The 26962-nt window shown below is 49.7% G+C and overlaps 1 protein-coding gene and 1 long non-coding RNA gene across 3 annotated transcripts in view; one reads left to right on the top strand and one right to left on the bottom strand.

The window, feature by feature from the left end:
- The window catches only part of LY86 (lymphocyte antigen 86), a 51194-nt gene extending 30097 nt beyond the window's left edge, over positions 1–21097 (top strand). Inside the window, exons 4-5 of one of the 2 annotated variants that reach the window (XM_004281056.4) lie at positions 17058–17110; positions 20704–21097. In XM_004281056.4, coding sequence (XP_004281104.1) covers positions 17058–17110; positions 20704–20787 — 137 coding nt within the window. In that variant the 3' untranslated portion in view covers positions 20788–21097. Of the gene's footprint in view, positions 1–539; positions 810–17057; positions 17111–20703 lie in introns of those variants that run through there. The other variant, XM_033408030.2, reaches the window with a different exon arrangement.
- Positions 21098–23193: 2096 nt separating this feature from the next.
- LOC117197077 (uncharacterized) overlaps positions 23194–26962 on the bottom strand; it is a 177432-nt gene continuing 173663 nt past the window's right edge. Inside the window, exon 5 of the long non-coding RNA XR_007479563.1 lies at positions 23194–23555. This is a non-coding gene — a long non-coding RNA (uncharacterized LOC117197077). The remainder of the gene's footprint in view (positions 23556–26962) is intronic.

Here is a 26962-nt window from a genome sequence, read left to right as displayed (position 1 = left end):
GTCTTTGGCTTATCTTTCCAGTGTTCTTCCCAAATAAGTATTCTTGAACCCAAATGTATGGTATGCATTCTTCCAAGCATACTGGCATAGTGGTATGCTTGGAAGTACCGCCAGCTTAGTAAGAAAGGACACACACTGGGCTGTCCTTCACTCCTCCTTCCTTCTACTCCCTGGATAAAGTCTCCCCATCTCCCTCTGGATGACAGAAATGGCTTCTAATTGGTTTCCCCCCCTCCCTACTGCCACCAGCATGGTTTTCTCAAATACTGATCTGATCACGTCTCCCCTCTTCCCAAAAGACTCCAAGAGTCCCCATCTCTACAGAACAAAGTCTAAGTTCTTTAGTGACCAAAGTTCATCACACATTTGGCTCTAGCCTGTTTCTAGACACATGCTGCCCCACGAGGATGCACCCTTAGCGCCAGCTTTATCATAAGTCATTTGCCACTGTCCGACCACACCCTGTGTTTTCACTCACATGACGTCGCTCCGATGGTCCCCTTGGCCTCGAATATCCGTTCCCCCTGTCTTCTGCCCAGACCTAACTCAAGGATCACCTCCTCTGGGAAACCTTCCTCCAGCCCCCAGCCTGGTGAAATGCTCCCTCTGGATCCTCCTGGAGTATCACATTCTTACTTATCTCAGTTGAAGTTATACTATATAGTGTGTGTGCGTGTGAGTCCTCCTTGAAGGAAGACACTTCAAACTGTGATCTCCCTGAAGGAAGGGGGAATCTTTCTTGCTCCTTTCTATCTCTGCAGACCTGACAAAGAGAGCCTGGCACCAAATAATAAATAATTGAATTTGCATATGATGGACTAAATGCAAGTTTACCAGCCCACTTCAGAAGTGACCATCTGATGATGTTTATGCATGCCACAGGCAAAAAGCACGTCAAACCCTAGTAAATATCTTGGTCCTCCAAGTTTAAAAACACTGAACTAGTTTTTCCTCCGTGAATGGTTTTAATAAGTTTAATAAAACGGAAGAGATATTATTCCCCCAAACTGAGGTCGTCCAATTCAGTTCAGCAGCTTGAAAGGCTGGTGTTTATCTTATCTGAACACTGGGCAGCCCTGCAGCCATTTATTGGCTTTCTTGCTGTGGGGTTAATAATTGCACCGGGGGGCTGAGAAGCCAAACTTGCGGAATCGCCAGGAAATTTGATCAGAAAAGCGATACACAAATGCGGCATAAACAAATGCTTATGTAAATTACATAAGCCAAGAAAGAGTAAAATCTTACATTCAGAGGCTTCTTGGGTTATTAAATTTTTTTAACCCACCCACAAGCCTACTGCAGGAACGATTCTATTGAAAAGAAGTGATTAGAAAAGGGGACAAAACGGCACCAATGAGCAGTGAGGTCAATTCCAGCTCAAACACCAGTGGTGGCTGCTGATGTATTAAGGAGAAAGCTGAGTGCCTCCGGGGTTGCAGGTCCTTCTCAGCAGAGCGGTGACAAGACTTGTCCCCACCACAGGCCACCCAGTACGTACGGTATCAGCCGCAGCTGAGTGATGTTTCCACGGCATTACGATGCATTCCTCTGCACCCAGCCGGCTGCTCCCCAAGCCAGATAACACTGCAGAATGGGTCAGGCTTAACAAGACTGTGTGAATAAAATGTTGCCTTTTCTTCTGCATCCTCCTCAGCTAGCTCTAAGGCAAAAGCACATGGGATTCGAAGAGCCAATGATGCTCTTTTGACCTTCCCATTTAGGATGTGATGGATAATTTGGGGGACACAGCCTATAGGTCCAATTATAGGGAATTGGCGGAATTCAGCCAATTTTTCAGCCAAACAAAGGTACAATCTGCTGTGCTTTTAAATGATGCTGTAGGAGATGATGAAGGTACATAAAAAGATTCTCATAAAAATATTGTTAAGTGACAGAGAAGCTGCCATAAAAGAGTCCCCACTATTGGATTTTGTTTTTATTAAAATGTATGTAAGTGTATACACCAAAACACTCTGGAACAGTATACACTTAGGTGTTAATCATGATTACCTCTAAACGGTGGCACCGCAGAACCTTATTTTCATCTTTTTGGAAATCTCTTTCGTTAGTATAATAAATTTACAAGGTTGCTCTTTTAAATATTAGTTGATCTTTGTAGGAAAGACTAGACAGGATGAATTCTCTCCCCTCCGGATAGTAAATAAGAGTTTTCAAAAAAGAATCATAATCTACTTAACACTCAATGATATTTGGAGTTACACAGAATCTGAATCAAAGTGTTGGATCATCTCGTGTCCATTCTGTACTCTTTCCCTGTGTTCCCACAGCCCCCTTTACTGGCTGTGGGTTCATTTAGCAGGAACCAAACTCGGCCCGTTTTACTTCCTACTCTACTTCCTGCTCCTTTCTCTCCTCCTGGCATCAGGTCATATAGATCCATTTGCTTTGCTTGGTCTTGATGCTTTCAAACTGGCTCCATTAACGTTTATGACTGAATTGGGATTAAATTGAATGTCCCTAGAGACCCCACCTAATTACTAACCCTGAGGAGGGAAGCTGCAGTAAACTTCTTTTTTTTTTTTAACATCTTTATTGGACTATAATTGCCTTACAATGGTGTGTTAGTTTCTGCTTTATAACAAAGTGAATCAGCTATACATATACATATGTTCCCATATCTCTTCCTTCTTGCATCTCCCTCCCTCCCACCCTCCCTATCCCACCCCTCTAGGTGGTCACAAAGCACGGAGCTGATCTCCCTGTGCTATGCGGCTGCTTCCCACTACATTTGGTAGTGTATATATGTCCACGCCACTCTCTCACTTCGTCCCAGCTTACCCTTCCCCCTCCCCGTATCCTCAAGTCTGTTCTCTAGTAGGTCTGTGTCTCAAGTTATAAGACTAACGCCGGTAGAATCTCCACGTGGTTAGATAGCGTGTGCCTGCGTGTGTGCACATGTGCATGTGTGTGCACACGTACGCACAGGATATATAAGATCATAAACTAGGAGCCCTTCAGGGTAAGGGCTCTTCTTTGACACTTGACGGCTGTGATTGACATGGAGGAAACATGATGAGAGGACTTGACGTCATACATGTGTCAGAATCGCAGAGAAGACAGCAGTCCCGTGAGAACTGCTGACGCAGGTGCACCCATCCCTGACCATGTGCAACAACCGCTTTCCAGAAGGAGCAAAAATCTATTATGAGATACACACAGCAGATATCGACGTACCTCACTTCGTGCAATATATAGGCTACAGGCAAACATCAGCTGCGGACTTAATTTTAAATGCATCGGGAAAGCTTGGAATTAAAGTAAGTATGATAGTGACACGTTTTGCACGCTGATGAGTAAGAAATAATTGCTCCCTAGTTTATCTTTTGTGTAAATCCAAGCTTACCTACGTTCAGTGTTTGTCCAAAGTGGGGAATACATCATAATTAGATGAATTTCAATATACGGCAGAGAAGATCCCGAGAACAGTTTTTCAGGTCTGACATGACATTGCCCGCAAGGCAGATACTATTCCTGACGGCAGCTAAGGGAGGCTCCTGCACATCTCACTGATTTCACGCCTATGAATAGATGAAGGTGAAATCTTAGTGGGCGCTCATGCCAGCCACCTGTCTTCTCTCCCTCTTGAAAAACCTGGGCATTTCTTGTCTGTCCTGGTTCACACTGAGTACGTGAGCCCGGACATCGCCCGAGACCATCAATTGCAGAGGCTTCTCATTCTGACAGTAACTATAGAGTTCAGTCCTAACAGCTCTGTCTAGATCAGCAATTCGCGTTTCATCAGCTAGAGTTCCATTGCCCTTGCTGTCTCTGTTTCTAAGTGCTCTTTTTCTCGGGTCTAAGAAATGGAAGAAACTTGGAAATTGCCTCGATTTGGAAAAATTCCCACAAATGCCTTCTGCAGAATGCCTCATACCTTGCACCTATAGGAGAAAACAGGACAAAACTCCTTCCAGGCAAGTGCTACCTTGAAGAAGCTCCACCGTTTATCCATGCCAGTGGCCCCAAAGCCTCTATCAAGCACACCGCAGCCTTACCCCGGGTCTCAATTTTCAAATGTTCTGCATTCCCGGCACACGTTATTAATAAATGCAGGCCCCAGGAACTCAGTCACTGATTTCTGCTCTAAAAGAAGGGGAACAAGTGGCTTCACCTGAGGCCTCAGTTTAAGAATACATCTTCTCTGGGGTAGCATCGCCTGCCTGTTTGCTCGTCTTCGACTTCTGAGCTGTTGTAGACCTCTTGCTTCTCCAAGTTGCTTTGCTTCAGGCTTTCTGCTCTGCTGGTCCTTGGGATTTTTCCTCAGTCTCTCCCCATCCCAGCTTCTGGGCCTGTCCTTCACCCACCACTGGTCAGAGCCCAGATGACAGTGTGGCCTACGTGGGAACTCGTGTGTCTTGGTTCCGTTTCCTCTGGATGAGTCAACAGACCCCCGGAGGGGGTGACGCTTCTCTGCCACCTGGGAATCACACAGGTTCTCAGCCGTCATCATCCTCACTGTCATGTTAGAGCTGCAGGCAGCATGCCGCCAAAGCCAGTATTACTTTGTAAGCATTTTCTGCTGCCTGCCTCACCCCTGGAGAGCGGGCAGCTTAGCCCGGTCCAGTGGTTCTCAAACTCGAACCTGCCTCAGCATCACTTGGAGGATTTCTTCAACCCCAACTTGCTGGACCCACCCCCAGTGTCCCCTTCAGCACCTCCAGGGAGGAGCCTGAGAATTTTCCAAGTCCCCAGATGAGGTTGATGATGCTGGTCTAGGGACCACACCTTGGGAACCACTAGCCTGGTTACGAATAAGCACAGGGTTGGAAGCCACACTTACATAGTGACGAACCGTTACTGTCCCTTATGGTTACATGACTTCAGGCAAAATTACCCTGAGCCTTGGTTTCTGCATCTGACAACAAGGAGGTACAAGTGGCTTCACGGGATTGTTGTAAGGATAAAATCGGACAATATAGACAAAGCCCTTAGAACAGAGTCTGGCGTACAGGACGCCCTCAGCGAGTGATGAATGGCAGCAACGTGCTGCAGCTGATGCGGGATTTCTCAAGCAAGGGCTCTGAGCCCCTGAAGTCGTCATTCTCAGAGTGGAAGTCTGCATTTGAACAAGGCCTGGAGAGGCAGCAGAGCCTTGGAGGCTTAGAAGTTTAGGACCTTCTTCCTCAGAGGTAGCAGGAGCCTGACTTTGGTCCAAGCTGTGTATTCTCTGGTGGCTGACGAAGCAGAGCCTACGCAGCCCCCTTTCGACTGAGGAGAGAGTCCTGTCTGCATTTCTCATGGAATTGGAAATTTGAAGCACCAGCAGTTTAGCCTTCAGCCTTTCTTCTCTTCATGTTTTATTCTTTGTCTGCATACTTCAGGTAGCTGTGGATTTCCTGCTTGTGATAACCAGGCAGCAGCTGCTGCTGCACGTTCATGGAGAATCAGCAAAAACGGTGGTTTATTATTGCATTGGCAGAAAATGCCCACCTTGAACTGCCCAAAACAAAACAAACAATAGAAACAATGGTCACCCTAGAGAGGGTGCCCGCAATGACCAAGCAAAAAAAAAAAAAAAATGACTTTTTTTACTGAGAGAAGAAAGAAAGAAAGAAGGAAGGAAGAGAGAGAGAAAGAAAGAAAGAAAGAAAGAAAGAAAGAAAGAAAGGAAGAAAGAAAGAAAGAAAGAGAAAGAAAGAAAGAGAAAGAAAAAGAAAGAAAGAAAGAAAGAGAGAGAGAGAGAGAAAGAAAGAAAACATATTGCCTGTTAAGCATATGGCCTGTTAAGGAATCCTGTAGCCCTGGGAGCTTTCCCTCCATCTTCAAATTCATGCCTTTTTGTAAATGAGCCAAGAACGTGTCGAACTTGTCCTTTGAAATCCATCAATTCTTTATTTTTGTTGAGCCCAGAATATTGAGGCTAACGATGACCTAGGACCAAAGAATTTTTAATTCTCCAAGACAACATGGGATTCTTTACAAATTCTCGGCCTGTTGTGGAATTTCATAAATCTGATTCAGTGACTTACACTTCCGTGTAATAATCATTTAAGAAGCTAGTTGAGAAGGCCAACTCCCAGCTCCCCTGTATCACTCCAAAACTTGGACCCCATGGGTTGCTGGTAACAAAGAGCCTGGGAGCTCTGAGACCCCCAGTCTGAGGAAGGCCACACTCCGTGATGCCTATTTCATCATTTCCAGTCACACTGCTGTTTCCTGTGGCCGCCACAGGTGCCTGAAGATCAACTCAACTTCTTCTCTTCTCTTTCCTCCCACCACCATCTTCTTCATTTCCATCTCTGGGCATCTAATCAGCCCACCGACGCACAATTTGTACTTTGAGAGTCACAGTAAATGCTTATCCACAGAGATCCAAAACTAGCTTGGTAGAGAAAAAAGTTTAAATCCTCCTTCCCTTCTTACTGCCAGATGTTATGGGTCTCACAGAGGAAACCTGGGCAGCAAAGACAAAAAATCCTCGTAGGAGAAATGAAGTGGGGGAAAATCATTTCACCTCCTGGGCCACCGTGACGTAATCATTAGCCCTGTCCAGTACAGTAGCCATTAGTCTCATGTGGCTTTTTTTTTTTTTTTTTTTTTGTGGTACGCGGGCCTCTCGCTGTTGTGGCCTCTCCCATTACGGAGCACAGGCTCCGGACGCGCAGGCTCAGCGGCCATGGCTCACGGGCCCAGCCGCTCTGCGGCATGTGGGATCTTCCCGGACCAGGGCACGAACCCGCGTCCCCTGCATCGAAAGGCAGACTCTCAACCACTACGCCACCAGGGAAGCCCTGAGTGGCTACTGAGCATCAGAAATGTGGCCCGTCCAAAGTGAGATGTGCTCTAAGTGTAGAGTATACACCACATTTTGAAGACTTTGTACAAAAAAGTAGTATGAAAAAAGGATTTAAAATATCTCATCAATACTTTTATATTGGTTGTATATTGAATTATAATATTTTTAATATTCAGGTCAATATACATGCATTATTAAATTAATTTCACTTGTTTCTGTTTCCTGTGTTCAAATACGAATTACAAATGCGGCTCACATTATATTTCTATTAGACAGTGCTGACCTAAAACTGCACTGTCCAATATGGTAGCCACTAGTCACAGATGGCTATTTAAATCATCTACATTTAAATGAAGTTAAAAATTTAGCCATGCTAGCCACATTTCAAGCTCTTAATGGCCATATGTGGGTAGCGGCTGCCACATTTAATGCTGCAGATATAGAACAGTCGCATCTTTGCAGAATGCTATATTGAACATCACTGACCTGGTAGTTTCTATATGGCTCTAAATTTTTTTAACCATCTGTCCTGAGTTCAGCTGTATGAATTTATGCTAGAAATTTCACTCTCTGGTCCAGCCATAGGCCCGGGTACCTTCTCTTTTGCTGAAATCCTAGATTATGCTGGTGTCCTGGTTCCAAAGGGCCCTTTGCTGGGACCCCAAATCCAAACAAGCCACCACCCTTGGCCCCTCTCTGAGTCCAAGATCAGTGTGTTAGTTTCCTACTGCTGCTGTGACAAATCATTGCGACCTCAGTAACTTGCAACACAAACGTATTCTTTTACGGTTCTGGACATCAGAAGTCTGAAGTCAGGGTCAGCAGAACTGTGTTCCTTCTGACGGCTTCGGGGGCAAATCCATTTCCTCGACGTTTTTAGTTTCTAGTGGCAGCTGGCATTCCTTGGCTTGTAGCCTCATCACTCCTCTCTGCTTCATCCTCACATCACCTTCTCCCTCTGAGCTCCTCCCTCTTATGAGGCCCCTTATGGTTGCACTGGACTCACTCAGATCATCCAGGATAATCTCCCAACTCAAAATCCTTGACATAATTGCATCTGCAAAGTCCCTTTTGCCTTGTAAGGTAGTATTTACAGGTGCTGGGAATTAGCATGTGGACATCTTTGGTGGGGCGGGGGGAGGGCATCAGTAGCCTGTACAATCTCCAAATGGAAAACCAGTACAGCTGGTCCGACCTCTGCATACCATGACCATGTGAAGAGGCCAAATCATTGTCCATAATCCAAGGAAAACTCATACTCTGTATGTTTTCAATGAAAAATGCCCTCCTAGAAGTCACAGTTCTGAGAACTTCACAGATCATATAGCTGCTCGTGTAGCTGGGGCAAGATACGGGTTTCTTGGTTAGGGGATCCTATCATTGCTCAGAAAAGGTTTGCCTTATTGGGCTGTTCTTGTCGCCCTTTCCCAGACCCCATAAAGCTCCCACCTGCCATGTCACCTGCCCAGAGAAAAAACTATTTGGCTAGAAGTCAGTGACAAGACTCATGTGTGAGAACATTTCTCTAAAGGGAGTAAGATGGACAACAAGCCCTGATAGGAGTTTGTCATTGAGAAGAGGTAGCGTGATATTAGGGTAAAAAGGGCGGGGTGACAAGCTGGAGAGGTGGAATGGCAGGACCATGAATGAGTAAGCCCTGGAAGGATGCTCATTTTATAGTTTTATACATGATCCATTGCAAGTACACAGTGAATGTCTCCAAGTATAAATAACAGTAGGTTTCTCTAGTAGTAAAAGGTCATACAGGGCTTCCCTGGTGGCGCAGTGGTTGAGAGTCCGCCTGCCGACGCAGGGGACACGGGTTCGTGCCCCGGGCCGGGAGGATCCCACATGCCGCGGAGCGGCTGGGCCCGTGAGCCATGGCCGCTGAGCCTGCGTGTCCGGAGCCTGTGCTCCGCAATGGGAGAGGCCACAGCAGTGAGAGGCCCGTGTACCGCAAAAAAAAAAAAAAAAAAAAAAAAAAAAAAAAGGTCATACAGAAGATCTCACAAGCCTGTTTGAATGGACAGGGAAAGAAATCAAAGTAGTCAGCATGGGCAAAACTAAGGTAGCTTGTGTAGGAGCCCAAACTCTGATTAGATAGTCACGAGCTCCAAAGTACCACTGTGATTCTGACAAGGACAAGCTACGATTCCTGGAACAGGCTGACCCTCCATGCAGCCAAAGGGGCCAACAACTGGCTGGACATCTCGTGATACGCTGGGGATGAAACTGGTCATGTTCTAACCGCTGAGCAGAAATGATCCTCCCAACGAAAGGGTCATCTGACATGCCAAGGAATCCCAAAGCTCTCAACTCCAGGTTTTTCAAGTTTACTTTATATATTACAGGCTACACCACTGGGCGGACTACTCAGTGACAGTGCAACTCCATCCAGCTGAATGAAGGGGAAAAAGCCCGCGAGGCTGGCCACGCGCCTCTCCCCTCCTTTCTCTGCTCCCTCTTCCCTCAGACTTGCCGGCGCCCTCCCAGCCGCACCCACATCCAGCTCACCCTCTTCCGGGCACAGCTGCGGTCCTCACCTCTCTCTTCGCCGTATCCTCTCTGGAAGGGTGATGCTGGAGCCGTCACGGGGACCACCCAGGGCATCCACCCTCCTTCCTGTTCTTTGGGGCTAAAGTCAGAGAACAGGTTCCAGGGGCTTCAGATTTACATTCTAGGCTGCGTGGCTCCATCACCAGAAACAGGTCCAAATATACTGGCAGCCAGCTTTCCAGGACCACCTCTAGCTCCTACATGGCCTTCATACAAACTGGGAAAAGTGTACCTTCTGCCAGGAAGCGTCTCAGTTTGGGGTCCCTCCCCGCCCACAGCAAAGCCAGAGACAAGGACTCGGGGGGTAGTTTATTGGATAGTGATGTCAGGAAGCAGGGTGAGAGAGGAGTGAGACGGACTCGGGGCAGGAGGAAAAGCCAGGAAGCGATGTGTCAGGGACCTGATTGCCAGCGTGGAGTAGGGTCGGCCCACTGGACCCTTGGGGAACCGAGATGTGTGTCTCAGAATCATCCCTCTGAAGGTCAGAAGGCTGCGGGCATTTATCCCTGGATTCCAATCCTCCCTGGTTGAGGGCGTCCTCCGGGGGACACGGTCCTGCACCACCCGGTCGCCCTCCGTGGGCTGCTGAGCAGCAGGAAAGTGGGAAGCCCTTGACCTGGGAGGATGTCGGAGAGCGTGGTGGCTGCCAGCTGGGCTGCCGTGATTCCACGGCGGGCTAAGGGACGTGGCCCGGGACACTGGGAGTCTCCGCTCCCACTCACATCCCCTGTGGCCCCGTCTGCCCTACTGCACCGGTGTAGCTGCAGGATCGCTCTTGAGATGATGCAGGCATGCTCACAGCACGGAAGTCCTCCTCTGACCTCCCCTCAGGCGGGACCTGCCGAGGCTCTAGAGGGTAACAGGCTGCATGGCCCAGGAGACAGAGAAGCTGACCAATCAGGACACACCAAAAATATATAATTAAAAAAATCAGATCTGGGCCTGGCTTAGCCTGGGGCTACCTGCCCACCCCTGCCCGGAATCCACTGAAACCTTGATAGAACCTCAAGGCTTTGGGGCCGCACAGGGGTTCAATCTATAGCCACATCCACCCCAGAGGCAGTGAACACTCCTCTGTGTCCCCACCCCAGGCAGGTTCTTTATTAATTTAAATGAGGGCCCTACCCAGCAACTAGCTCAGCACTGCCCTGTGGGACCAGAGATGCTGACACACCCTCTGGGGTCGGAGACTGAAGGAAGCAGGGCCGGTCAGGGCTCGGGAGCTGAGGACGTGGTTCACAAGTGGCTGCATCTGGTGCCTTTAAGGAAATGCCCGAAGGCAGAGAGGAGCGACAAGTGTAGAGTTTACTCCGAGTAAAGCGCTCACTCCCTCTCACTCCAGAGACGAGGCTCTTGGTCTGCCTGGAACCTCCCTCTTCACCCTGGGACCACTGCCCACAGCAGCCCTTGTTCACGCTTCCTGGACCCCATGACGCCGCCCACTCACGGGACGGCAGGACGTGGGCTGTGTCCTCCTAGTTCAACGCTGCCCCCCAGTCCCTGGGGGTCAAACGGGAGTAAATGAATAAAGGATCCACGTAAAAAAGTCTTTGCTCTGAATGTACAATCAGCCTATTTTTGATAAATTGTAACTCGAAGTATTTTTACACCGTCAAGAACCTTAATGATGCTTAAATATTGATGACATTTTGTCATAAGTTTGAAAGACCGCAGGGAATTCCCGTAAGATACTAGCAAGGGCTGGGAAATGGTGAGACTCCATCTAACGAAATCCACACAATCAACAAGCACTTCCCTCCGGGCCAGGATCCACCCCGGTTGCTGAGCAGCTCCCGGCCTCATATCAGTCTGATCCACACTCTTTGGGACCTTTAATTTCCACATTTTAAAATCCATTTCCTCTCTAAAAAGACACTGTGTGCCAATCACACAAAGACCTGGGTCCCCGGAAAAGCTGACCGGCAGAAATGACTTCAAGTATTCAGAGGCAGAAGGGTGAAGTTCTTTAACTCACTGCAATTAAAAACTGATCAAGGGCTTCCCTGGTGGCGCAGTGGTTGAGAGTCCGCCTGCCGATGCAGGGGACACGGGTTCATGCCCCGGTCCGGGAAGATCCCACATGCCGCTGAGCGGCTGGGCCCGTGAGCCATGGCCGCTGAGCCTGCACGCCCGGAGCCTGTGCTCCGCAACGGGAGAGGCCACAGCAGTGAGAGGCCCGTGTATCACAAAAAAAAGAAAAAAAAAAAACTGATCAAGAATCCAAAAGAAGGAAAGGAAGAAGTGGATACAGACATACTGAGGCTCTTTTTATCGTATTGGAGTGTGAGGATGTTAATTAAAGGAATCTCCGAATCAGAGATGATCTGAAAAAGGAAGGTGTTGTTTCATCCGGTTAAAAAAAAAAGATAGTTTCATGAGTTACTTGCAGCAACTCTTAGGAACTTCGTGGGTCCCCAGAAAAGCTCCAGTTGAAACTGTAAAGTGAAGAGGATCTAGTTCATGACACTCTTTCATCCCAGTAAAGGACCTTAATAGTGAAGCACAAATGAGCAAATCTTAGAGCATTAAATGAGCAAAACAAAATGCTAGATATCACTCGCCTGGTGTTCTTCCAAGAACAGCACTCATACATTTTTTAAAACAGAAGTTAAAAGAAAAACAAAAAAGATACCAGTGGAACTTAGCAGTTCTGCACATAGGCTCAGGAAGAAGGTTCCCAAACCCAGCCTTGGTGCGTTTCTCAGCATCCCCTACGCAAGCCGTCACACCTCACTCTCCTTCACATCCAGTGAATAACTGTACAACGAACAACTGCTGTCTCCACCCTTCCTGGGGACCCCAATCTTCTCCGTGAGCTGACACACAAGTTCCGAGTCCTCTCAATGCCTTGCAGGTGAGGTGTTCCTATTTCTATTTTGCAAGCGCAGAAGCTGAGTCGCAGGATAGTTGAAAGCAAATCACCCATCGACACTTAGTGAGTAGGAAAGCTGGGCCCTGAGCCCGTCTCTCAGCCTCCAGGGTCAAGCAGTTTGCACTGTGTCACCTCAGAACACTAGATAGAAGTATGAAGTGGGTACGAGACGTGTCCGAGGGAATCCAACCAGACCTGACATGGATGGACACACTCACTCCCGTCCTCACACCCTGCTCCTGAGTCGGCTGTGTCCCATTCTCCAAGGGCCAGCATGAGGGATTTTAACTGGTTCCTGCCCCTAGCGACCATGGTCCCTGAGCTGCGGGCAGCAAAAACCTAGTCCAGCCAACAAAAGCAAAGGGATTTTCTTGGAAGGCTACCTAGGAGTCCCAGAATCAGCGACAAGGCTGCAAGTGGACAGCTCTAGGCTGAAATGAAGCAAAGCATCTCTTGCCAGAGTAGATGGGTCCCCAGTCTCTTCGACCCTCTGCTCAGATCGTCCTGACTCGGGTCAGAGTGTACACTAGGGAAGAGATAATAGATCACGTCCTAAAAAGAAACCACGTACTGGCAGCCGGGCCCCTGTGCCGCACAACCCCAGGGGCAGCATGGATCCTAACGGGAACGGTATGCCCTGGGGCCGTAGACCCTCCAGCCCTACGGATGAAACCCGGCAGCCCCGCTGAGCTCTCTGCTCTCTTAGGTCCACCGCCCACACCCTCTGCTCACCCCTCACACAGTTAACTCTGTAGCTAGTCATTGACTCTTCCCCAGTCACACTGGAAGATTCCTGAGGATATGATTCAGGACCTCAACATTTCTATTTCTAATACCACATCGTACAGAGCAGCAGTTTCCAATAAGCCTCTTGCTTATATCCACAAACAAATATGTTTCCTTTTAACAACGAATGGAGCAGTACATTTCGAGCAATGAAATAGGGATGTCCTCCCCCCCACCAGGTTTGCGTGTCATCCCTGCAAGGTACCAGGAAGTGACCGTGGGAAGGAAGGGTAGGACATGGGCATTGAACAGAAGCCAAAGGCTATGCTAGGCACAGGTCTTGTGGTAGAAGTTCAGGTCTCAGGTTACCCTCATGCCCCTGACATGGTTCCATGTGGGCAGCTGCTCTGGCACCAGCCACGCCGCCACTGCCCCTGCCCCTTAATTGGGGAGAGCTTGGTCTGTCTCCAAATACTAACTGAGCAGCTGTTAAGCAGCAGGTGCTGGGCGAGGTAGGAAATCACCGTGCCATTAAGGAGCCCGGCACCCAACGCCATCAATAAACCGATAAGCGTTTGTTCTCCTGCCTCCTCCCCCACCATCCCTCCACCGTCATCACCGCATTGGCTGCTCTGAGTGGCTCCTTCCCTAATCCTGTCTTCTCTGTCAGCACGTGCCAGGCCTGGACCCTTCCAGCAGAAGGAGGATTACAATAGCGTGAGCAAGAATGAAGTTGGTTGGCAAACCGCACCCTGGCTCTGGGTCTGCTCATTTGATGGCCTCATTCATTAACCATATATTGCACCCCAGCCGTGTGTTGAGCTCTGCGCAGTGTACAGGGAGCTGTGTAAACCAGGAGACACAGAGGTCCTGACCGGAGAAGGAGACAGCCCTGTAAACAATTGGGTAGAGTTCTGGGTGCTCAGTGATTCAGCTGGTTCACATAACATTCTTGTCTACTGTGGCATCAGCACCTAGCATAGCGCCTGGCCTCTTTTAAATGGACGCCAGTAGTGTGGGTTGGCGGACGAACTAGGCAAGTCCTAGTTGAGTGTTTACCATGCGCCCGTCCCTCTTCGAACTCTGTTACAAGAGTCTTACGTGTACTCAACGTGCACAACACATGGGGTGGATGTTATTATCACCCCATTTCCTGATAAGGAAACTGAGGCACAGAGATGTTACATAATCCGTTTACTTGGCAAGAAAAAGAGTCAAGATTCAAGCCCAGCCCGGATAGTCTGGCCCCAGAGTCTGTGCCACCCTGCTCGTCGTATGCTAAGTGCACGGTGCTGGGGGATCACAGAGGAGACGGCCACCGTCTGAGGTTTCAGTATTCAACACTGACACGAACCCACCCAGCACCACGATGTCTCAGCCCCTGGACCCCCTCACCTCCAACACCCAAGCCCCCCTTTCCGCCTCAGCACTGTCTCCCACGTGAGCCCTGCACGTGGTCACTGCAGCAAGGGCGCCATTTCTGAAATCTCGCCGTCAAGCCGTCCTCCCTGTGGCTTCACCACATCCTTCAGCTCAGGTACTCTAGGTCGTGGATCGCAGTGACGGAAACTCCATTCAGCCGACTCCACCGCAGATTTTACTATCGATCAACCCCTCCCGCCTTCATCGTCTCCCGTACCCTCCTCAGATTCCGTGGTCTGTTATCATCAACTTCCCTGCATCTCTTCCCGTCGTCATCTCCCGTACCCTCTTCAGATTCCATGGTCTGTTATCATCAACTTCCCTGCATCTCCTCCCAACAGCCTTGCCTTCCTCTCCTTACATTTGTCCAGCAAGACCCCAACTCAGCCATCTACCCCCTCTACCCTTGATCAGAGCTACTGAATGTTGCTGAGAAAATACGCATCTGGGCTGACTGCAGTCTCTTGAAATTTATGCCACAAATCTCAAAACAAAACCCGAAAAACAACAAACAAACAAACAAATGCAACACTGCCTAGCAATCCTGTCGTTTTTCAAGTAACTTTCTTCCGCACCGTCCACATTCCTCCACCTCTTTGCCCATGACCTTCACTAAGAAACAGAAGTAATCAGACAGGAGCCTGCCATTGGTCCACTGGCCAATCTACAGATCTGCCTACGTCTGAACCTGTTCTGCTCCGTTTTCTCTCCTATAAACATGGGAACAACCCTTGTGCTCCTCTCAGGGGCAAATCCCTCCCCTCCCGCCTTCTGAAACACTCATCCTTTCCATTATTTCCTCTCTTTTGCGTCTTCAATCTCTCTCAAGATCATTAACTTCAAATGACAAATATGGTACAGTGTCTCCATCTTAGAGAAACAACCTTCTTAACCCACACCCTCCTCCAGTTTTCATTCATTTTTTCTGCTTCTCTCACCTCCGTATTGGTCTTCAACTCACCCCATTTGGGCCTTTGTTCTCACTTCTCCAGTGTTTCTGTCAAGGTCACCAAATGACCTCCATGTTGCCAAGTCCACCGCACATTTCTGTCCTTATCTTACATAAACTCTCAGCTGCATTCAACATGGTTGACTGTTCCCTCCTTTTTGAAAACCATCCACCTCCTGGCTTCTCTGCCCCCTCCACTCCCTGGTTACCCTCCACTCCATGGCCATTCCTTCTTAGTCGCCTTGGCTGTCCTCCCCTCTTCTCCCTAACTCCTGAATGTTGGAGGGACCCAGGAGTGGTCCTGGCCCTTCCCCCTTCTCTGCCTGTTAAGTCTGTCTTCTTAGGGGAGGTCTCATCCTCATCCTGACTCCAGTAGGTCCTGGCTCTATCCCTGACCTCTTCCCCCATATTCCAAAGTCATGTGACCAACTGCTTTCAAGGACCCTTAATAACCACCTCCCAGAAATAGGGCTCTTTAGTTAACACACACACACACACACACACACACACACACACACACTCCTTCTTCTCGAGCCTCCCCCATCTCAGTGAATGGTACCCCATCTACCCAGATGCTCAGTCCCAAACCCTCCCGATACCATCCTGATTCCATTAGTTTTTCTCCGTCTCCCCCCTACCACCATGCTTCACCAACCCATCGCTCTCCTTGGCCACTAAACAGCCTCCACTCTAGGCCTCTCCACACAGCGGAACGATCTCTTCAAAGCATAGATTAGGTATCTTCACTTGACTTTTTGCCACCTGCCTCCTCACTGCGCCCTCAAGGTCCTGGAACATCTGCCTCCCCTCAGTCTTTCCAATCTCTTCCCAGCATGGACCCCTGCGTTCACTCTGCTTTGGTAACTCCATCTGCCTTCCATCCTTCCACATTCTCAAATTCTTTTCCACATCAGGGCCTTTGTCCCTATTCCGCGGCGCTGCAGTGCTCTTCATCCAGCTCTTTAAATAACTGCTGTATTTAAAACAGATAGCCACCAACAAGGAGCTACTGTACAGAACAGGGAACTCAGCTCGATATTCTGTAATAACCTAAACGGAAAAGAATTTGAAAAAGAAGAGACACGTGTATATGTGTAACTGAATCCCTTTGCTGTACACCTGAAGCTGACACACAACGTTGTTACTCAACTGTACTCCAATATCAAATAAAAGTTTTCAATAATAATAATAATAATTGCCTCACTCTCCTCCCTCAGGGAGATCGTATCATGCAACGTCATCTCCTTAGCGATGCCTTCCCGGACCAGCCCGCCTTCTCAAAACATGGCATCTCCCAGTTTGTAACTTTAGTAAATATTTATTGAGGGCTTTCCAGACATTGTTATCAGGACTTTATGTTGATTAACTCTCCTCATTCCTCTCAGCTCTGTTATTGTCATTATTATACCCATCTTAAAAACGAGGAAACTGAGCCCAAAGAGATCAGAACTGTCTAAGGTCAATCAGTTGTCAGAAGTTGTCTTAGGATGTAACCTTGAGCATCCCAGGGCCAGCCTGGCCTCCTAACCGTCCCTCCACCTGCCTCCCTCCCATGACCTGCGTGTCTCCTTCTCGCGCTTTTTACAGTCTGGATGCTATCTCATTTAGGGATTTAGGTTCCGTCAGTCTCCTCATTAGCATATAAACAACGTTTGCACAGAGACATTTGTCTTCATCAATGGATCCCCAGAGCACAGCAATCACAGATAATAGAGCAAATCGTTCTTGTTTTCAATGATTGAATGACCTTATGTGTGTTTTGTCTGTTTCTCCAGAGCAGATTTCTTATGCCGGCCCTGTCTACAATCCTGGATTTGAAATTCCTGAGGTAAGGTTTTGGTTTTCTGTTTTGTTTTGTTCCTTCATGACTGTATCTAGCAGTTTCTTAAAGAAGGAGACGCAGAGGAGGTGGAGGAGCGAATTAAACTAAAAACGTAAAGCTTTTGTTGGCCAGTCACGAGGAAAGCCCTTTCTCAGTGAAGCGGCTACCTCTTCGTGGGCACTTACTTACTAACGCTTGACGCACAGGTTTCGGCATTTTGGTATTTAACACTTTTGTCCTGTGGGGCAGCCCCTGTGTAGGCAGCTCCCGTGGGGAGGGATCCTGGGGCCCTGTCCTGCAGGTTGGCCTTGTCTGGGGAACCTCCACACTGCTAGAGCTGTTGAGGTAAGGGCGGCAGCCACAGATGGGCAGTTCGTTCAGAGAAAGTAAGAAACACACAGCCCGGAAAGCGTAAAGCTCCCCGGTTACTGTTCTCGCACAGGATTCACGAGCTACCCAGCAAATAAAATGACCACGTCCTGCACATTCACTACTGAGGTTCACAGCTACGAGTAGATTTTTCCTCTAATTCCTTTTCATTCAATATACTGTGACTTTATGAAACAGCTGCACTCCAGCAGCTCTGACATGGCGATCCATTCGCCACACACCACTCCTGAGAGCATCCTTCAGAAATACATCCAAAGAGTCACAAAAATGTAATCATTTTCATTTTCTGGTCTTCAACTTCATCCTTTGCATCTTCCGAAACCTGATACGACTCTAGAAAAGAATCTCCTTCTCCATAAAGAATCTCTTGAACTCGTTTCATTTCCCTGTATGTCTCCTTTCTGTCCCAGCCTCTGGGTTCCTCAGTCTCAAGCCATCAAGTCTCCAGACTATGTTGGACTTTCACTAGTACTCCTCTGGCAGTTGGGAAGTGTCCAGCCTTCCAGAGTTTTCTCCTCAGGCCTTTCAGCATAATATGAGAGTTGTGCAAACTCTCTTCCCGTCTAGGAGGTGAGACAATTTCTCTCACGTAGTTTTTTGCCTTAAATCTTTGCATTTGAATTCTTTTTCTTCCTCCATTTTCCTTTGGACCCTCCCCACACCTCCACTGGAGATTGACTTAAAATTTGCAAACAATTAACTTTAGTCTTGCATTATTAACTTTTAAAAAAAACAGTTACTCTTAGCAATTGCTATGAAATAGAGGCGAGAGAACTTAAAGTCACAGGATCACTTTGAAAGAAAAGGTAGCAGAGATGTAAAAAGCTTTATTGCAACCACCTGGGATGCGTGAGTGAGCGCATTACCTGCGTCCCTCAACAACAAACGTACTCCTCGGGGGCATTGACTGACGTGAGACTGAGACAAGGCCAGGTCACCTGGCCCCTGGCCTCCTTGTTCAAGCATCTGCAGATGCCCTCTGCCCAGCCCTCCTACCTCTTCCCCTTCTGGGGCCTGGGCCTGGGGAGCAGAAACCCGGCCAGCCCTGACCCCGCCCCAGCCAGGCCTGACAGGGGACAGAAGCAGAGTGGACACATGTGATCTGTCACGTATGCAGCAGAGGCAGCTGGAGGCCTTAATCCCCAACTTGAGCTCCCACGCTGGCCCAAGACCAGCCCGGTGCCCCTGGCTGACAGCCAGCCTGCAAGGCTCAGAGACTTTGCTTCCTAATATGGGACAGAAATGGTGTGAAGACGTTTGGTTTTAAAAGACCTGCCCCAGATCCCGCCTCTTCCCGCCAAATCCCCCCGAGATGGGCTTTGTGCTAATTCTACTCCTGCTTGGCCGAAAAATTTTCCACTCAGCAGTCAGTCTTCAGTGTCTTGGTGTTATTTTCTTTTTAACACAACCAGCCCCTCGGCCCCGACTGAAGTGCTGCCTGCAGCGGGCATCTGGCTGCCGCTTTCTGACTTAGAATTTAGAGGCCCTTTGGGCTTCCAACTTGGACGCCAACTGGCAGGTACGGCCTGAACTGTGTAAGTGCAAAGGGTGCAACTACAGACTCCTACCTGACAAATCCAGCGCTCTTCAAACGGCAGAAAGACCCCTGCTCTCAGGGCATCATCCTGTCCTCCTGCCCACAGGTGGGCCCTGTTGCCTAAATACTCTCGCCCCTTAAAGCAGAGTATGTGTGTCTTGTAATCCGTAATCTGGAACGCCTTCATTCACATTCTACTTCTTTCACTAGGCTTAGAAAGCGATGGGGGAAATTCAGTTGGTTTTCAACAACTTTGTGTGGCGTGTACTTAAGGGCACAGGGACAGTTAAACGTAGCTGATGGTGATACAATGACGGCGATGATGAAACACCATCAGACGCAAACGTGAGCTGGTCTCTACTCAGAACTAATTCTCTGTTACACTCTGATGTAAACTCCTAACACTGCTTCTGAAATCACAGCTGCTGATATCTGAGCAGACTCAGGGAGCCCAGGCCGTCAGAGAATCTTCAAGGTGAAGGGTGCCGGAAGACACCCTCGGCAGCCCTCATGCCCGAGACACCATCAGTGCTGGGGAACTCACTCACTCCTGGGCCTCTGCTAATTGCTAGAAAGCGCCTCTCTCGTAGCCCGAGACCTTTCATGCAACATCTATCCAGTGGTCTGATCTGTTCCTTCCCTCCGGCTTATATAGATTAAATGTCTTCCCTTCCTCGGGTGACAGAGAGTCTGCAGGTTGGCCCTACCACGTGGCTTGTGGGGCCGGGTGGTTCAGCCACGAGCACGGCACACGTGGCTCAGGCCTGGGTTCCTTCTGCAGCTCCACACTGCCTGGCTGGCATTCCCTGACCACAGAGGAGGTCCTCTGCGGTGCGCTGTCGCCAGAAAGGAACCCTAAAGGGCAGAAATACTTTCTCTAGCGGAGCGTTTGGGTTTCATGCCGTTGGATTTGGCCCCCCAGCTGCCTCCCCCTTCTCAGGAAACAACACTTTATCCCTCCTGTTGCTCAGGCCAGAGTCCTCGGGGTCACCCCTGACCCCTCTCTTTCCCACCCACGTGGGTTTCCTCAGCCAATCCTATCGGCTCTTCTTTCCGAATCCATCCAGAATCCCGCCCCTCTCCCCATCTCCACCACCTGCTCCAAACCTTCGCCACCTGCTACCCGGTCTTACTGCTTCCTACCCGCATCCCCGGCTTTTCTCCCCACGGCAGCCGGAGGGATCCCGGGGACAGGCACACCAGGACAGGCCACGCCTCAGGTGGAAGCCATCGCCAGCCTCTTCCCCTCTCCTCCTGTGGGCCTCTCCCCCCGAGCCCATCGGGCCCTCACTTTCCGCAGCCGGCATGGCGTGCTTCAGTACCACCTTCAGGTCCTCACCCCAACATCACCTCCTCAGGGGACCTGCCTCGACCACCACCCTCCCTAAAGCTGCACACCGGCACACGCCAGCCCAGCACCCCCTGGTCAGCCCAGCACCCCCGGGGGAGCTCCGTCGGGAACACGAGAGCCCTCCGTCTTAGCCGTTCATCATGGCACCACCTGCCTCTCCCAGCCAGCCCGGGAGCCACAGCGGGTGGGGATGGTCTGTGCGGTTCGACTTTATCCCCGGTGCGTAGCGCAGAGGCTGCACGTAGAAGGGCTCCGCAACCGCTTGCTGAAAGTTGATGGCTCTGGGCTCACACGCCTCCTGCTTTCCCCGTATCCCTTCAGGGAGAGTACCAAGTTCTGCTGCAGCTGTACACCCAGGACCGCTCCACCGTGGCCTGCGCCAACGCCACCATCCTTTGTTCCTGAGCGCGGCGAGCTGTCCCGCAGGGACCGCAGCTTCCCACACTCGCCCTGCCGTGAGGAAGGACCAGTGACGACAGAGCAAGCCTCTGGGGACGCGCAGGTGCTGGTTTCAGCCCCAGGACCACAGGTCCCCAGGCTCCGCGGATGTAATGAGGCCCCCCGAAACATCTGCTTCTCAGGAGCTCCTGGGGGTCATCCAGCAGTCTTGAGGGGCCGTCCCTCTTCCCTAAGTGCTCACCTGACATCACTCCCCTTTTTTCAGCTCCTGGGGGCCCTTCCTTGGTCGCCCAAAATAAAGGAACCGGCACCACAATTGTGCCTCCTGGTCTGTTACAGAATCTTGGTACAGTCCTGTAGCTCTAACGTAAGTTCCTCTGCACACAGAGCCAGGGGCCGCCACGGCATCGGTGATGCTGAGAGACTCAGGACAGTGGCGGCCCAGTGGCAATGACAGCACTGGGGAGTGAGCCGTTCCTTCTCCTGAGGAAGCCCAGAAGCCGACGAAACTGCACAAGCAGTACATCACAGTCTCCCCTGAACACACCTCATTATCCTGAATCGTGGCTGTCCTGGCCCCGGCGCACCGTGGCCCTCGTGAATGTGTTCGTTAATTCACTCAGCAAGTCATGGCCGGTCACTCACATGCTGGGCCCTGTGCTCAGCACTTAGGCTACTCCAGGGAGTAAGACAGACACTGTCCCTGCCCTCATGGAGCCTGCAATCCCCTGGAATATTAAAAAGCCACGTGTCCACCAGGGGCCACATCACGCATGTACAGAGCCACCTCCTCTGATGCCCCCTGTAAATGACGAGGTGGCCTGTATGTTGCCAGAGCCGTTTGGTGTCCCTGGTGTCTCCTGTCCCCGGATGTGCAGCATCCCTGGGGGGCTCCACCTCCCCTTCCACACCCTGTGCTCCCCCCACCTCTCTCCTTCCAGCATCCCTGGGGGGCTCCACCTCCCCTTCGACACCCTATGCTCCCCCCACCTCTCTCCTTCCAGCATCCCTGGGGAGCTCCACCTCCCCTTCGACACCCTGTGCTCCCCCCACCTCTCTCCTTCCAGTATCCCTGGGCTCTACATCTGGCCCCCTTGCTCCTGTAGAGGGGCCGAAGTCGGGAGACTGGGTTGACCTTCTCAGTTGATAAAAGTGCCACTGTGTTAGAGATTAAAAGAGAAAAGAAATGCATAGTTTAAAAATGTTCGTTGCTATTAATTACTGTCTGTACACAGTTGAACTACCCGGAATAGCAGGCCATAAATGCCTGGTGAATCAAAACCTTAAAAGCAGCATCTGAGGTTTTCTGGGTTGTGGAGAGAGAAAATTACAGCAGTGTCCTCACCTACGCCCAAAATGCTCCAGAGAAGAGCCCTGCTGTGGCCATGCCAGTCTTGGGGGCAAGGCTCTGAGCACACACAGCGGACACTGTTGTGTACCCAGACGGCAAACTGGATTGCCGGTCCTTCCCCATCCCCTCTGGTGAGACATTTCCTGCTCCCTTTCCAGAAACATCCCTACATCCAGTTAAGGGCCCTGGGTGGCTCCCGAGTGCTCGCATGTTCCGACGGCTCAGGACGGCTGTCACAGCCTTGCATAGACGGGGGCAGGGAACGGGGAACAAGCAGACCGAGCTGTGCCCTTTCCTGTCCTTCACTCTCTTCTTAAAATTCATTGAGAGTGTGTGTGTGTGTGTGTGTGTGTGTGTGTGTGTGAGAGAGAGAGAGAGACAGACAGACAGACAGACAGACAGAGTGAGACAGAGAGAGTGAGAGAGAAAGAGAGGAGAGAGGGAGAGACGAAGGGAGAAAGAGGTTTAGTTCAACAGAGATTTCCGCACGTGCACAGGCTGACCCTAGCCTCGACTGAGCACACGGGAGCACACGGCCGCTGCACTAAGGGTGTAACTTGAGGGGGGAAAAGAGTGTTTCTCTGCCTCCAAAATCTGTCTGTCCTTAGCGTGGGCCTTACATTTCACTGAGTTTCACTCCTGCAAGTTGAGAACGCTTTTCACTGTTTATAACTCTCCTATTAAAAAATACAAACAGTCCTGGTAGGAGAAACGCCAGAATCATTATCAAAACTCCAGTAGAACAGAATAACGAAGATGAAGTTTGGAAGTGTCATCCCAGGAAGAGGGAGGTGCTGAGGGGCAGTGGGCAGCCCAGGGCAAAAGCCCTCTTAGCTGGTCACCCACGTGTGCCTGGGTCGGGGTAGGGGGGAGGGCGACCTGCCAAAGAACTTCATTACTTCTCATCTTCTCATAAATGATTTGCCACTGTTTCAACATCAACATCAAGTATTCTAAAAACTTCTCCTGAATAAACTTCCCTGAAAAACAAAATCGCTTTTATTCAAGATTATGCTATGCCTCCAAACCGAAGAACTCTCGTGGAAATCAGCCAGCTCCAGTCATTTTGGTGTCCGTAGGCCCTTCCTTATATTTTAAGGGAATGTGTGTGTGTGTGTGTGTGTTTTAAGGGAATGCCAATGCCCAAGGAAAGCTTTGCCAAGCAAGGTCCAGGCAGACAGCTGAAGATCCGTTTGGCCACTGTGATCGCCCCACTCGGAACGTTCGGCTGTAAAGAACGGAGACCAGCTCTGTCTGGTTACACACGCAGCTCAGCTCTGACTGCTAAGTCCCAGGTGGTTCAAGAATCAGCCGTGGTTTGCTACACAGTTGCACACTGTCATCAGCACTTTGCCTCTACTTCTCCGAAGTTCCTTCACCTCTGGCCTCCATGAATATTGGCTTCACCCTCAGACAGTCTTTCCTGCAATGGCAAATAGTTTCACACTTGTCCAAAGTACCAAGGAGAGAGACCTTTCTCCCGGAGCCCTGCATTCGCCCTGATTTCACTGGCTTGGGTCACATGACCACTCCTGGCCAATCACTTTGGCCTCGTGCTGATTGGCTTGCCTAGATCACATGACTCACCCCCAGAGCTGGATTGGCATTAGTGCCACTGGAACCACACCATTCCTTAAGTGGACACTAGGGAGGTTGGAAAGGGTAAAGGGAGGAAAGGGGGAGACGTTAGTAGTGGAGGGTGCGTCTAGAATTAGACAGGCCGGCTTTTCAGCTGTTAACTGGGCGAGTGCCTCAGATTCTCTAAGCCTCTGTTTCCTCATCCGTACGTGTCAACAATAATAACACCTGCCTTACAGAAATACCCTGAGAATTAAATGAGAGAACAGTGCCAGGCACGTAACTCCATGAATGTGAGTTACTACTCTGTTCGGAATGCTATAATAAAAATACATAAGCTGGGTGGCTTACAAGCAACCGACATTTATTTCTCACATTTTTCTCAGTTATTTCTGGATGCTGGAAAGACCAAGTTGCCAGCAAGTTCAGTGTCTGGTGAGGGGCTGCTTCCTGGATCACAGACAGCTGTCTTCCTGCTGTGTCTTCACGCGGTGGGAGGGGTGAGGAAAAGCTCTCCGCGGTCCCTTTTATAAAGACACTAATCACCTAATCACCTCCCAAAGACCCACCACCAATACCATCACACTGGGAGTAAGAATTTCAACATATGAATTGGGTCGGGGGGGACACAAACATTCAGTCTATAGCAGGTGGGTATTCACCTTGGAGCTGAAGCCCTGTTTCCTAATTTCCCTCTCCAATCCCTCCGACATCATCCCGGCCAAACTGTCTTTGAGCCTTGACCTCACCCATAAGCCCACATTCCTTTTTAAGTCCTGAAATGGTTCCTTGGCAGCTTGATTTCTTCAAAGCGTAGCTGGTCTAAGTAGACCTGGGATGTTCACTGAGCTACATGAACTCTGAAAAGAATTCAAGGGAAACATTAAGGTACAAGTTTCCCCTGAAACAGAAACTTTATAACCAGGCCAAAAAAAAAAAAAGCCCTAGGAAAGAAAATGTGTGTAATTTTAATTAAACTTGTTTCCTGTTTAAAAAAAAAAAAAAAGATACACATTCAGGATGTGAAAAACTAAATGTAACAACTGCAAATTACATCTGCCTTCTGAAAAAAATCACCCAAAATAGCCAGGAAGAGAACGGAAAAGGCCACATCCTGATTTTGACCCGGACTTGTTAGGGAGGGAAAGTTGATCACGCCAGCAGTTCAATTTCAGATTGGAATCAGCTACAATTTTCTCAGTCAACTTTCTCAGACACGTTCTTCTGTCTAGTTTCTGGATCATTTTATCTGGCAAGCAGGGGTTCCAGAGGAATTGGGAAAGAGCTACTTTACATCTAGTGTGTAAATAACTTCAGTCGTTCCATTGGAGCTGAAGCCTTCAGCTGCCTTCAAATGCACGAGCCTGAATTTTCTTTCTCCTCTAACCCAGCTTGCCTTTAAAATGCGTGACAAAACCAAATTCCTTCCTGCAGTATCTTGGTCTCCTCACTCCTGAGGAAAAGCGTATAAGCATCGATGTTATTTCTTCCTCCAGCTGATATTTTTATGGACTCCCTGAAACCCAAGCCAGGATGGAAAGAAAGAAAACATCCAGGCCATGCAAGCCTGTATCATTTTATTTGGTTTTCCCTCCTTTTCTTCTACTCAGAAATAGTGGAAGAAAACTGGAGAAGGGGCCAGAGAATGTTATGGAAATGGTCAAAGGGATACAGTGAGGTTTCCACACAGAGGTAGACTAAAAAGGTTAAAATGTGTGAGTATAGAAAAATAACATCTGAGAAGGCAGAGTAATAATAACAACTGTTTAAAAGCGAACAGTTAGTTGAGCATTTACTATGTCCCAGCATTGAGCTGGGTATTTTACCGTATCTCAGTTCTTAATCTCAATAACAGCCCTTGGGGAAAATCCAAGGACCCACCTAATAGAAGAGGAAGCCGTGGTTAGGTTAGTAAAGTGAGGAGACAGACAGACCCCTGCTTCTTCAGGCTCGTGAGCCCAGGGAGCTGGGATTCAAATCTGTCCGACCCCATCCTAGCTCTCACCAGCTGACGCTACCTTAGCTGTTTGGCTGGAGGCTATATAAGAAGCAGCACTGTGTGTTATAGCCTTGCAGTTTCTTTCAAGTCAAGCAGCAGACAGGCTGAGAACAAAAGGTAGAGACTAAAAAAGTGTTAGATTAATTCACTGATGGGAGCACAGAAAAGAAAGAGCAGGCTCGGCCTAGCTGTCAACCCTGGTGGTTCACTCCCGGGGACTGGGACACATTATATCTCTGCTATAATTGGGCAAGGAACTCGGTGTCAGACAAAATAAAGTATATAAGGAAAGATGCGTTCGCCCAAGCCCTGGCTTTTCTCTCAATACTTAGTTGTGATCCCTGAAACTCAACCACTCAGCAGGTATTTACTGGGGCCAACTGTGCACCCAGATCTCACCCTAGCCCGTGCCCCTGCTGGAGTCCCCCGTCACCCTCCTGAGCAGCTGGTCAGCATCCCTCGCTGGAGAGAGGTTATTCTCTTCACCAAGCGTGGCCTCTCCACCCCTTTTCACATGTGACTCATGTTGCCTGAGTCCCCTTCAGTGGCAGCAGGTGTGGGGCTGACCTGGTGGATGAGGGCTCTGTGCAGGGTTCCATGGGGATGGGATGGATGAAGGAAGGAGGGGGAGGGGAGGGGAGGGGAGGGGATGCCAGCTTGAGAAGGGCATCCGGACAAGGAGGCAGCATTGAAACCACAGGCTGGCGGCGGGAGCAGAGGCTGGAGGGGCAGGGAGCAGCCGTTCTGAGGGTGGAAGGAGATCGGGGCACACACGGGGCCACAGCAGCCTCTATATGGACCAGAAGCCGGAGTTCGCGACGGGGCAGCCGAGAGCCGCCGGGCACTCAGTGGCCATCGGCTTCTTCCCAGGTTTACTTCTCCCAGCCAGACACACTAACACTCGAGTCATGACTTTCCCCATGGCAGGATCACGTGTTTGTGATCTCTCGTCCTGTCTTAGTCCGTTCTGCTGCTGTGACAAAGACATCACGGAGCAGGGAGTTGAGGAACCACAGAAACTCACCTCTCACAGTTCCGGAGGCTGCAAGTCCTAGGTGTGGGCAGATTCCGAGTCTGGTGAGGGTCCCTTCCTGGTCCCTGGTTCATAGACAGATGGCCAGACAGACGGTCTTCCCACTGTGCCCTCAGTGGCCGAAGGGGTGGGAGCTCTCTGGGGCCTCTTCGGTAAGCACCATAACCCCACCCGTGGGGAATCCACCCTCATGACCTAACCACCTCCCAAAGCCCCCAGG

Source organism: Orcinus orca, chromosome 10, assembly GCF_937001465.1.
Source record: "Orcinus orca chromosome 10, mOrcOrc1.1, whole genome shotgun sequence".
NCBI classification, from domain to species: Eukaryota; Metazoa; Chordata; class Mammalia; order Artiodactyla; family Delphinidae; genus Orcinus; species Orcinus orca.
This window is presented reverse-complemented; position numbering and strand designations above follow the sequence as displayed.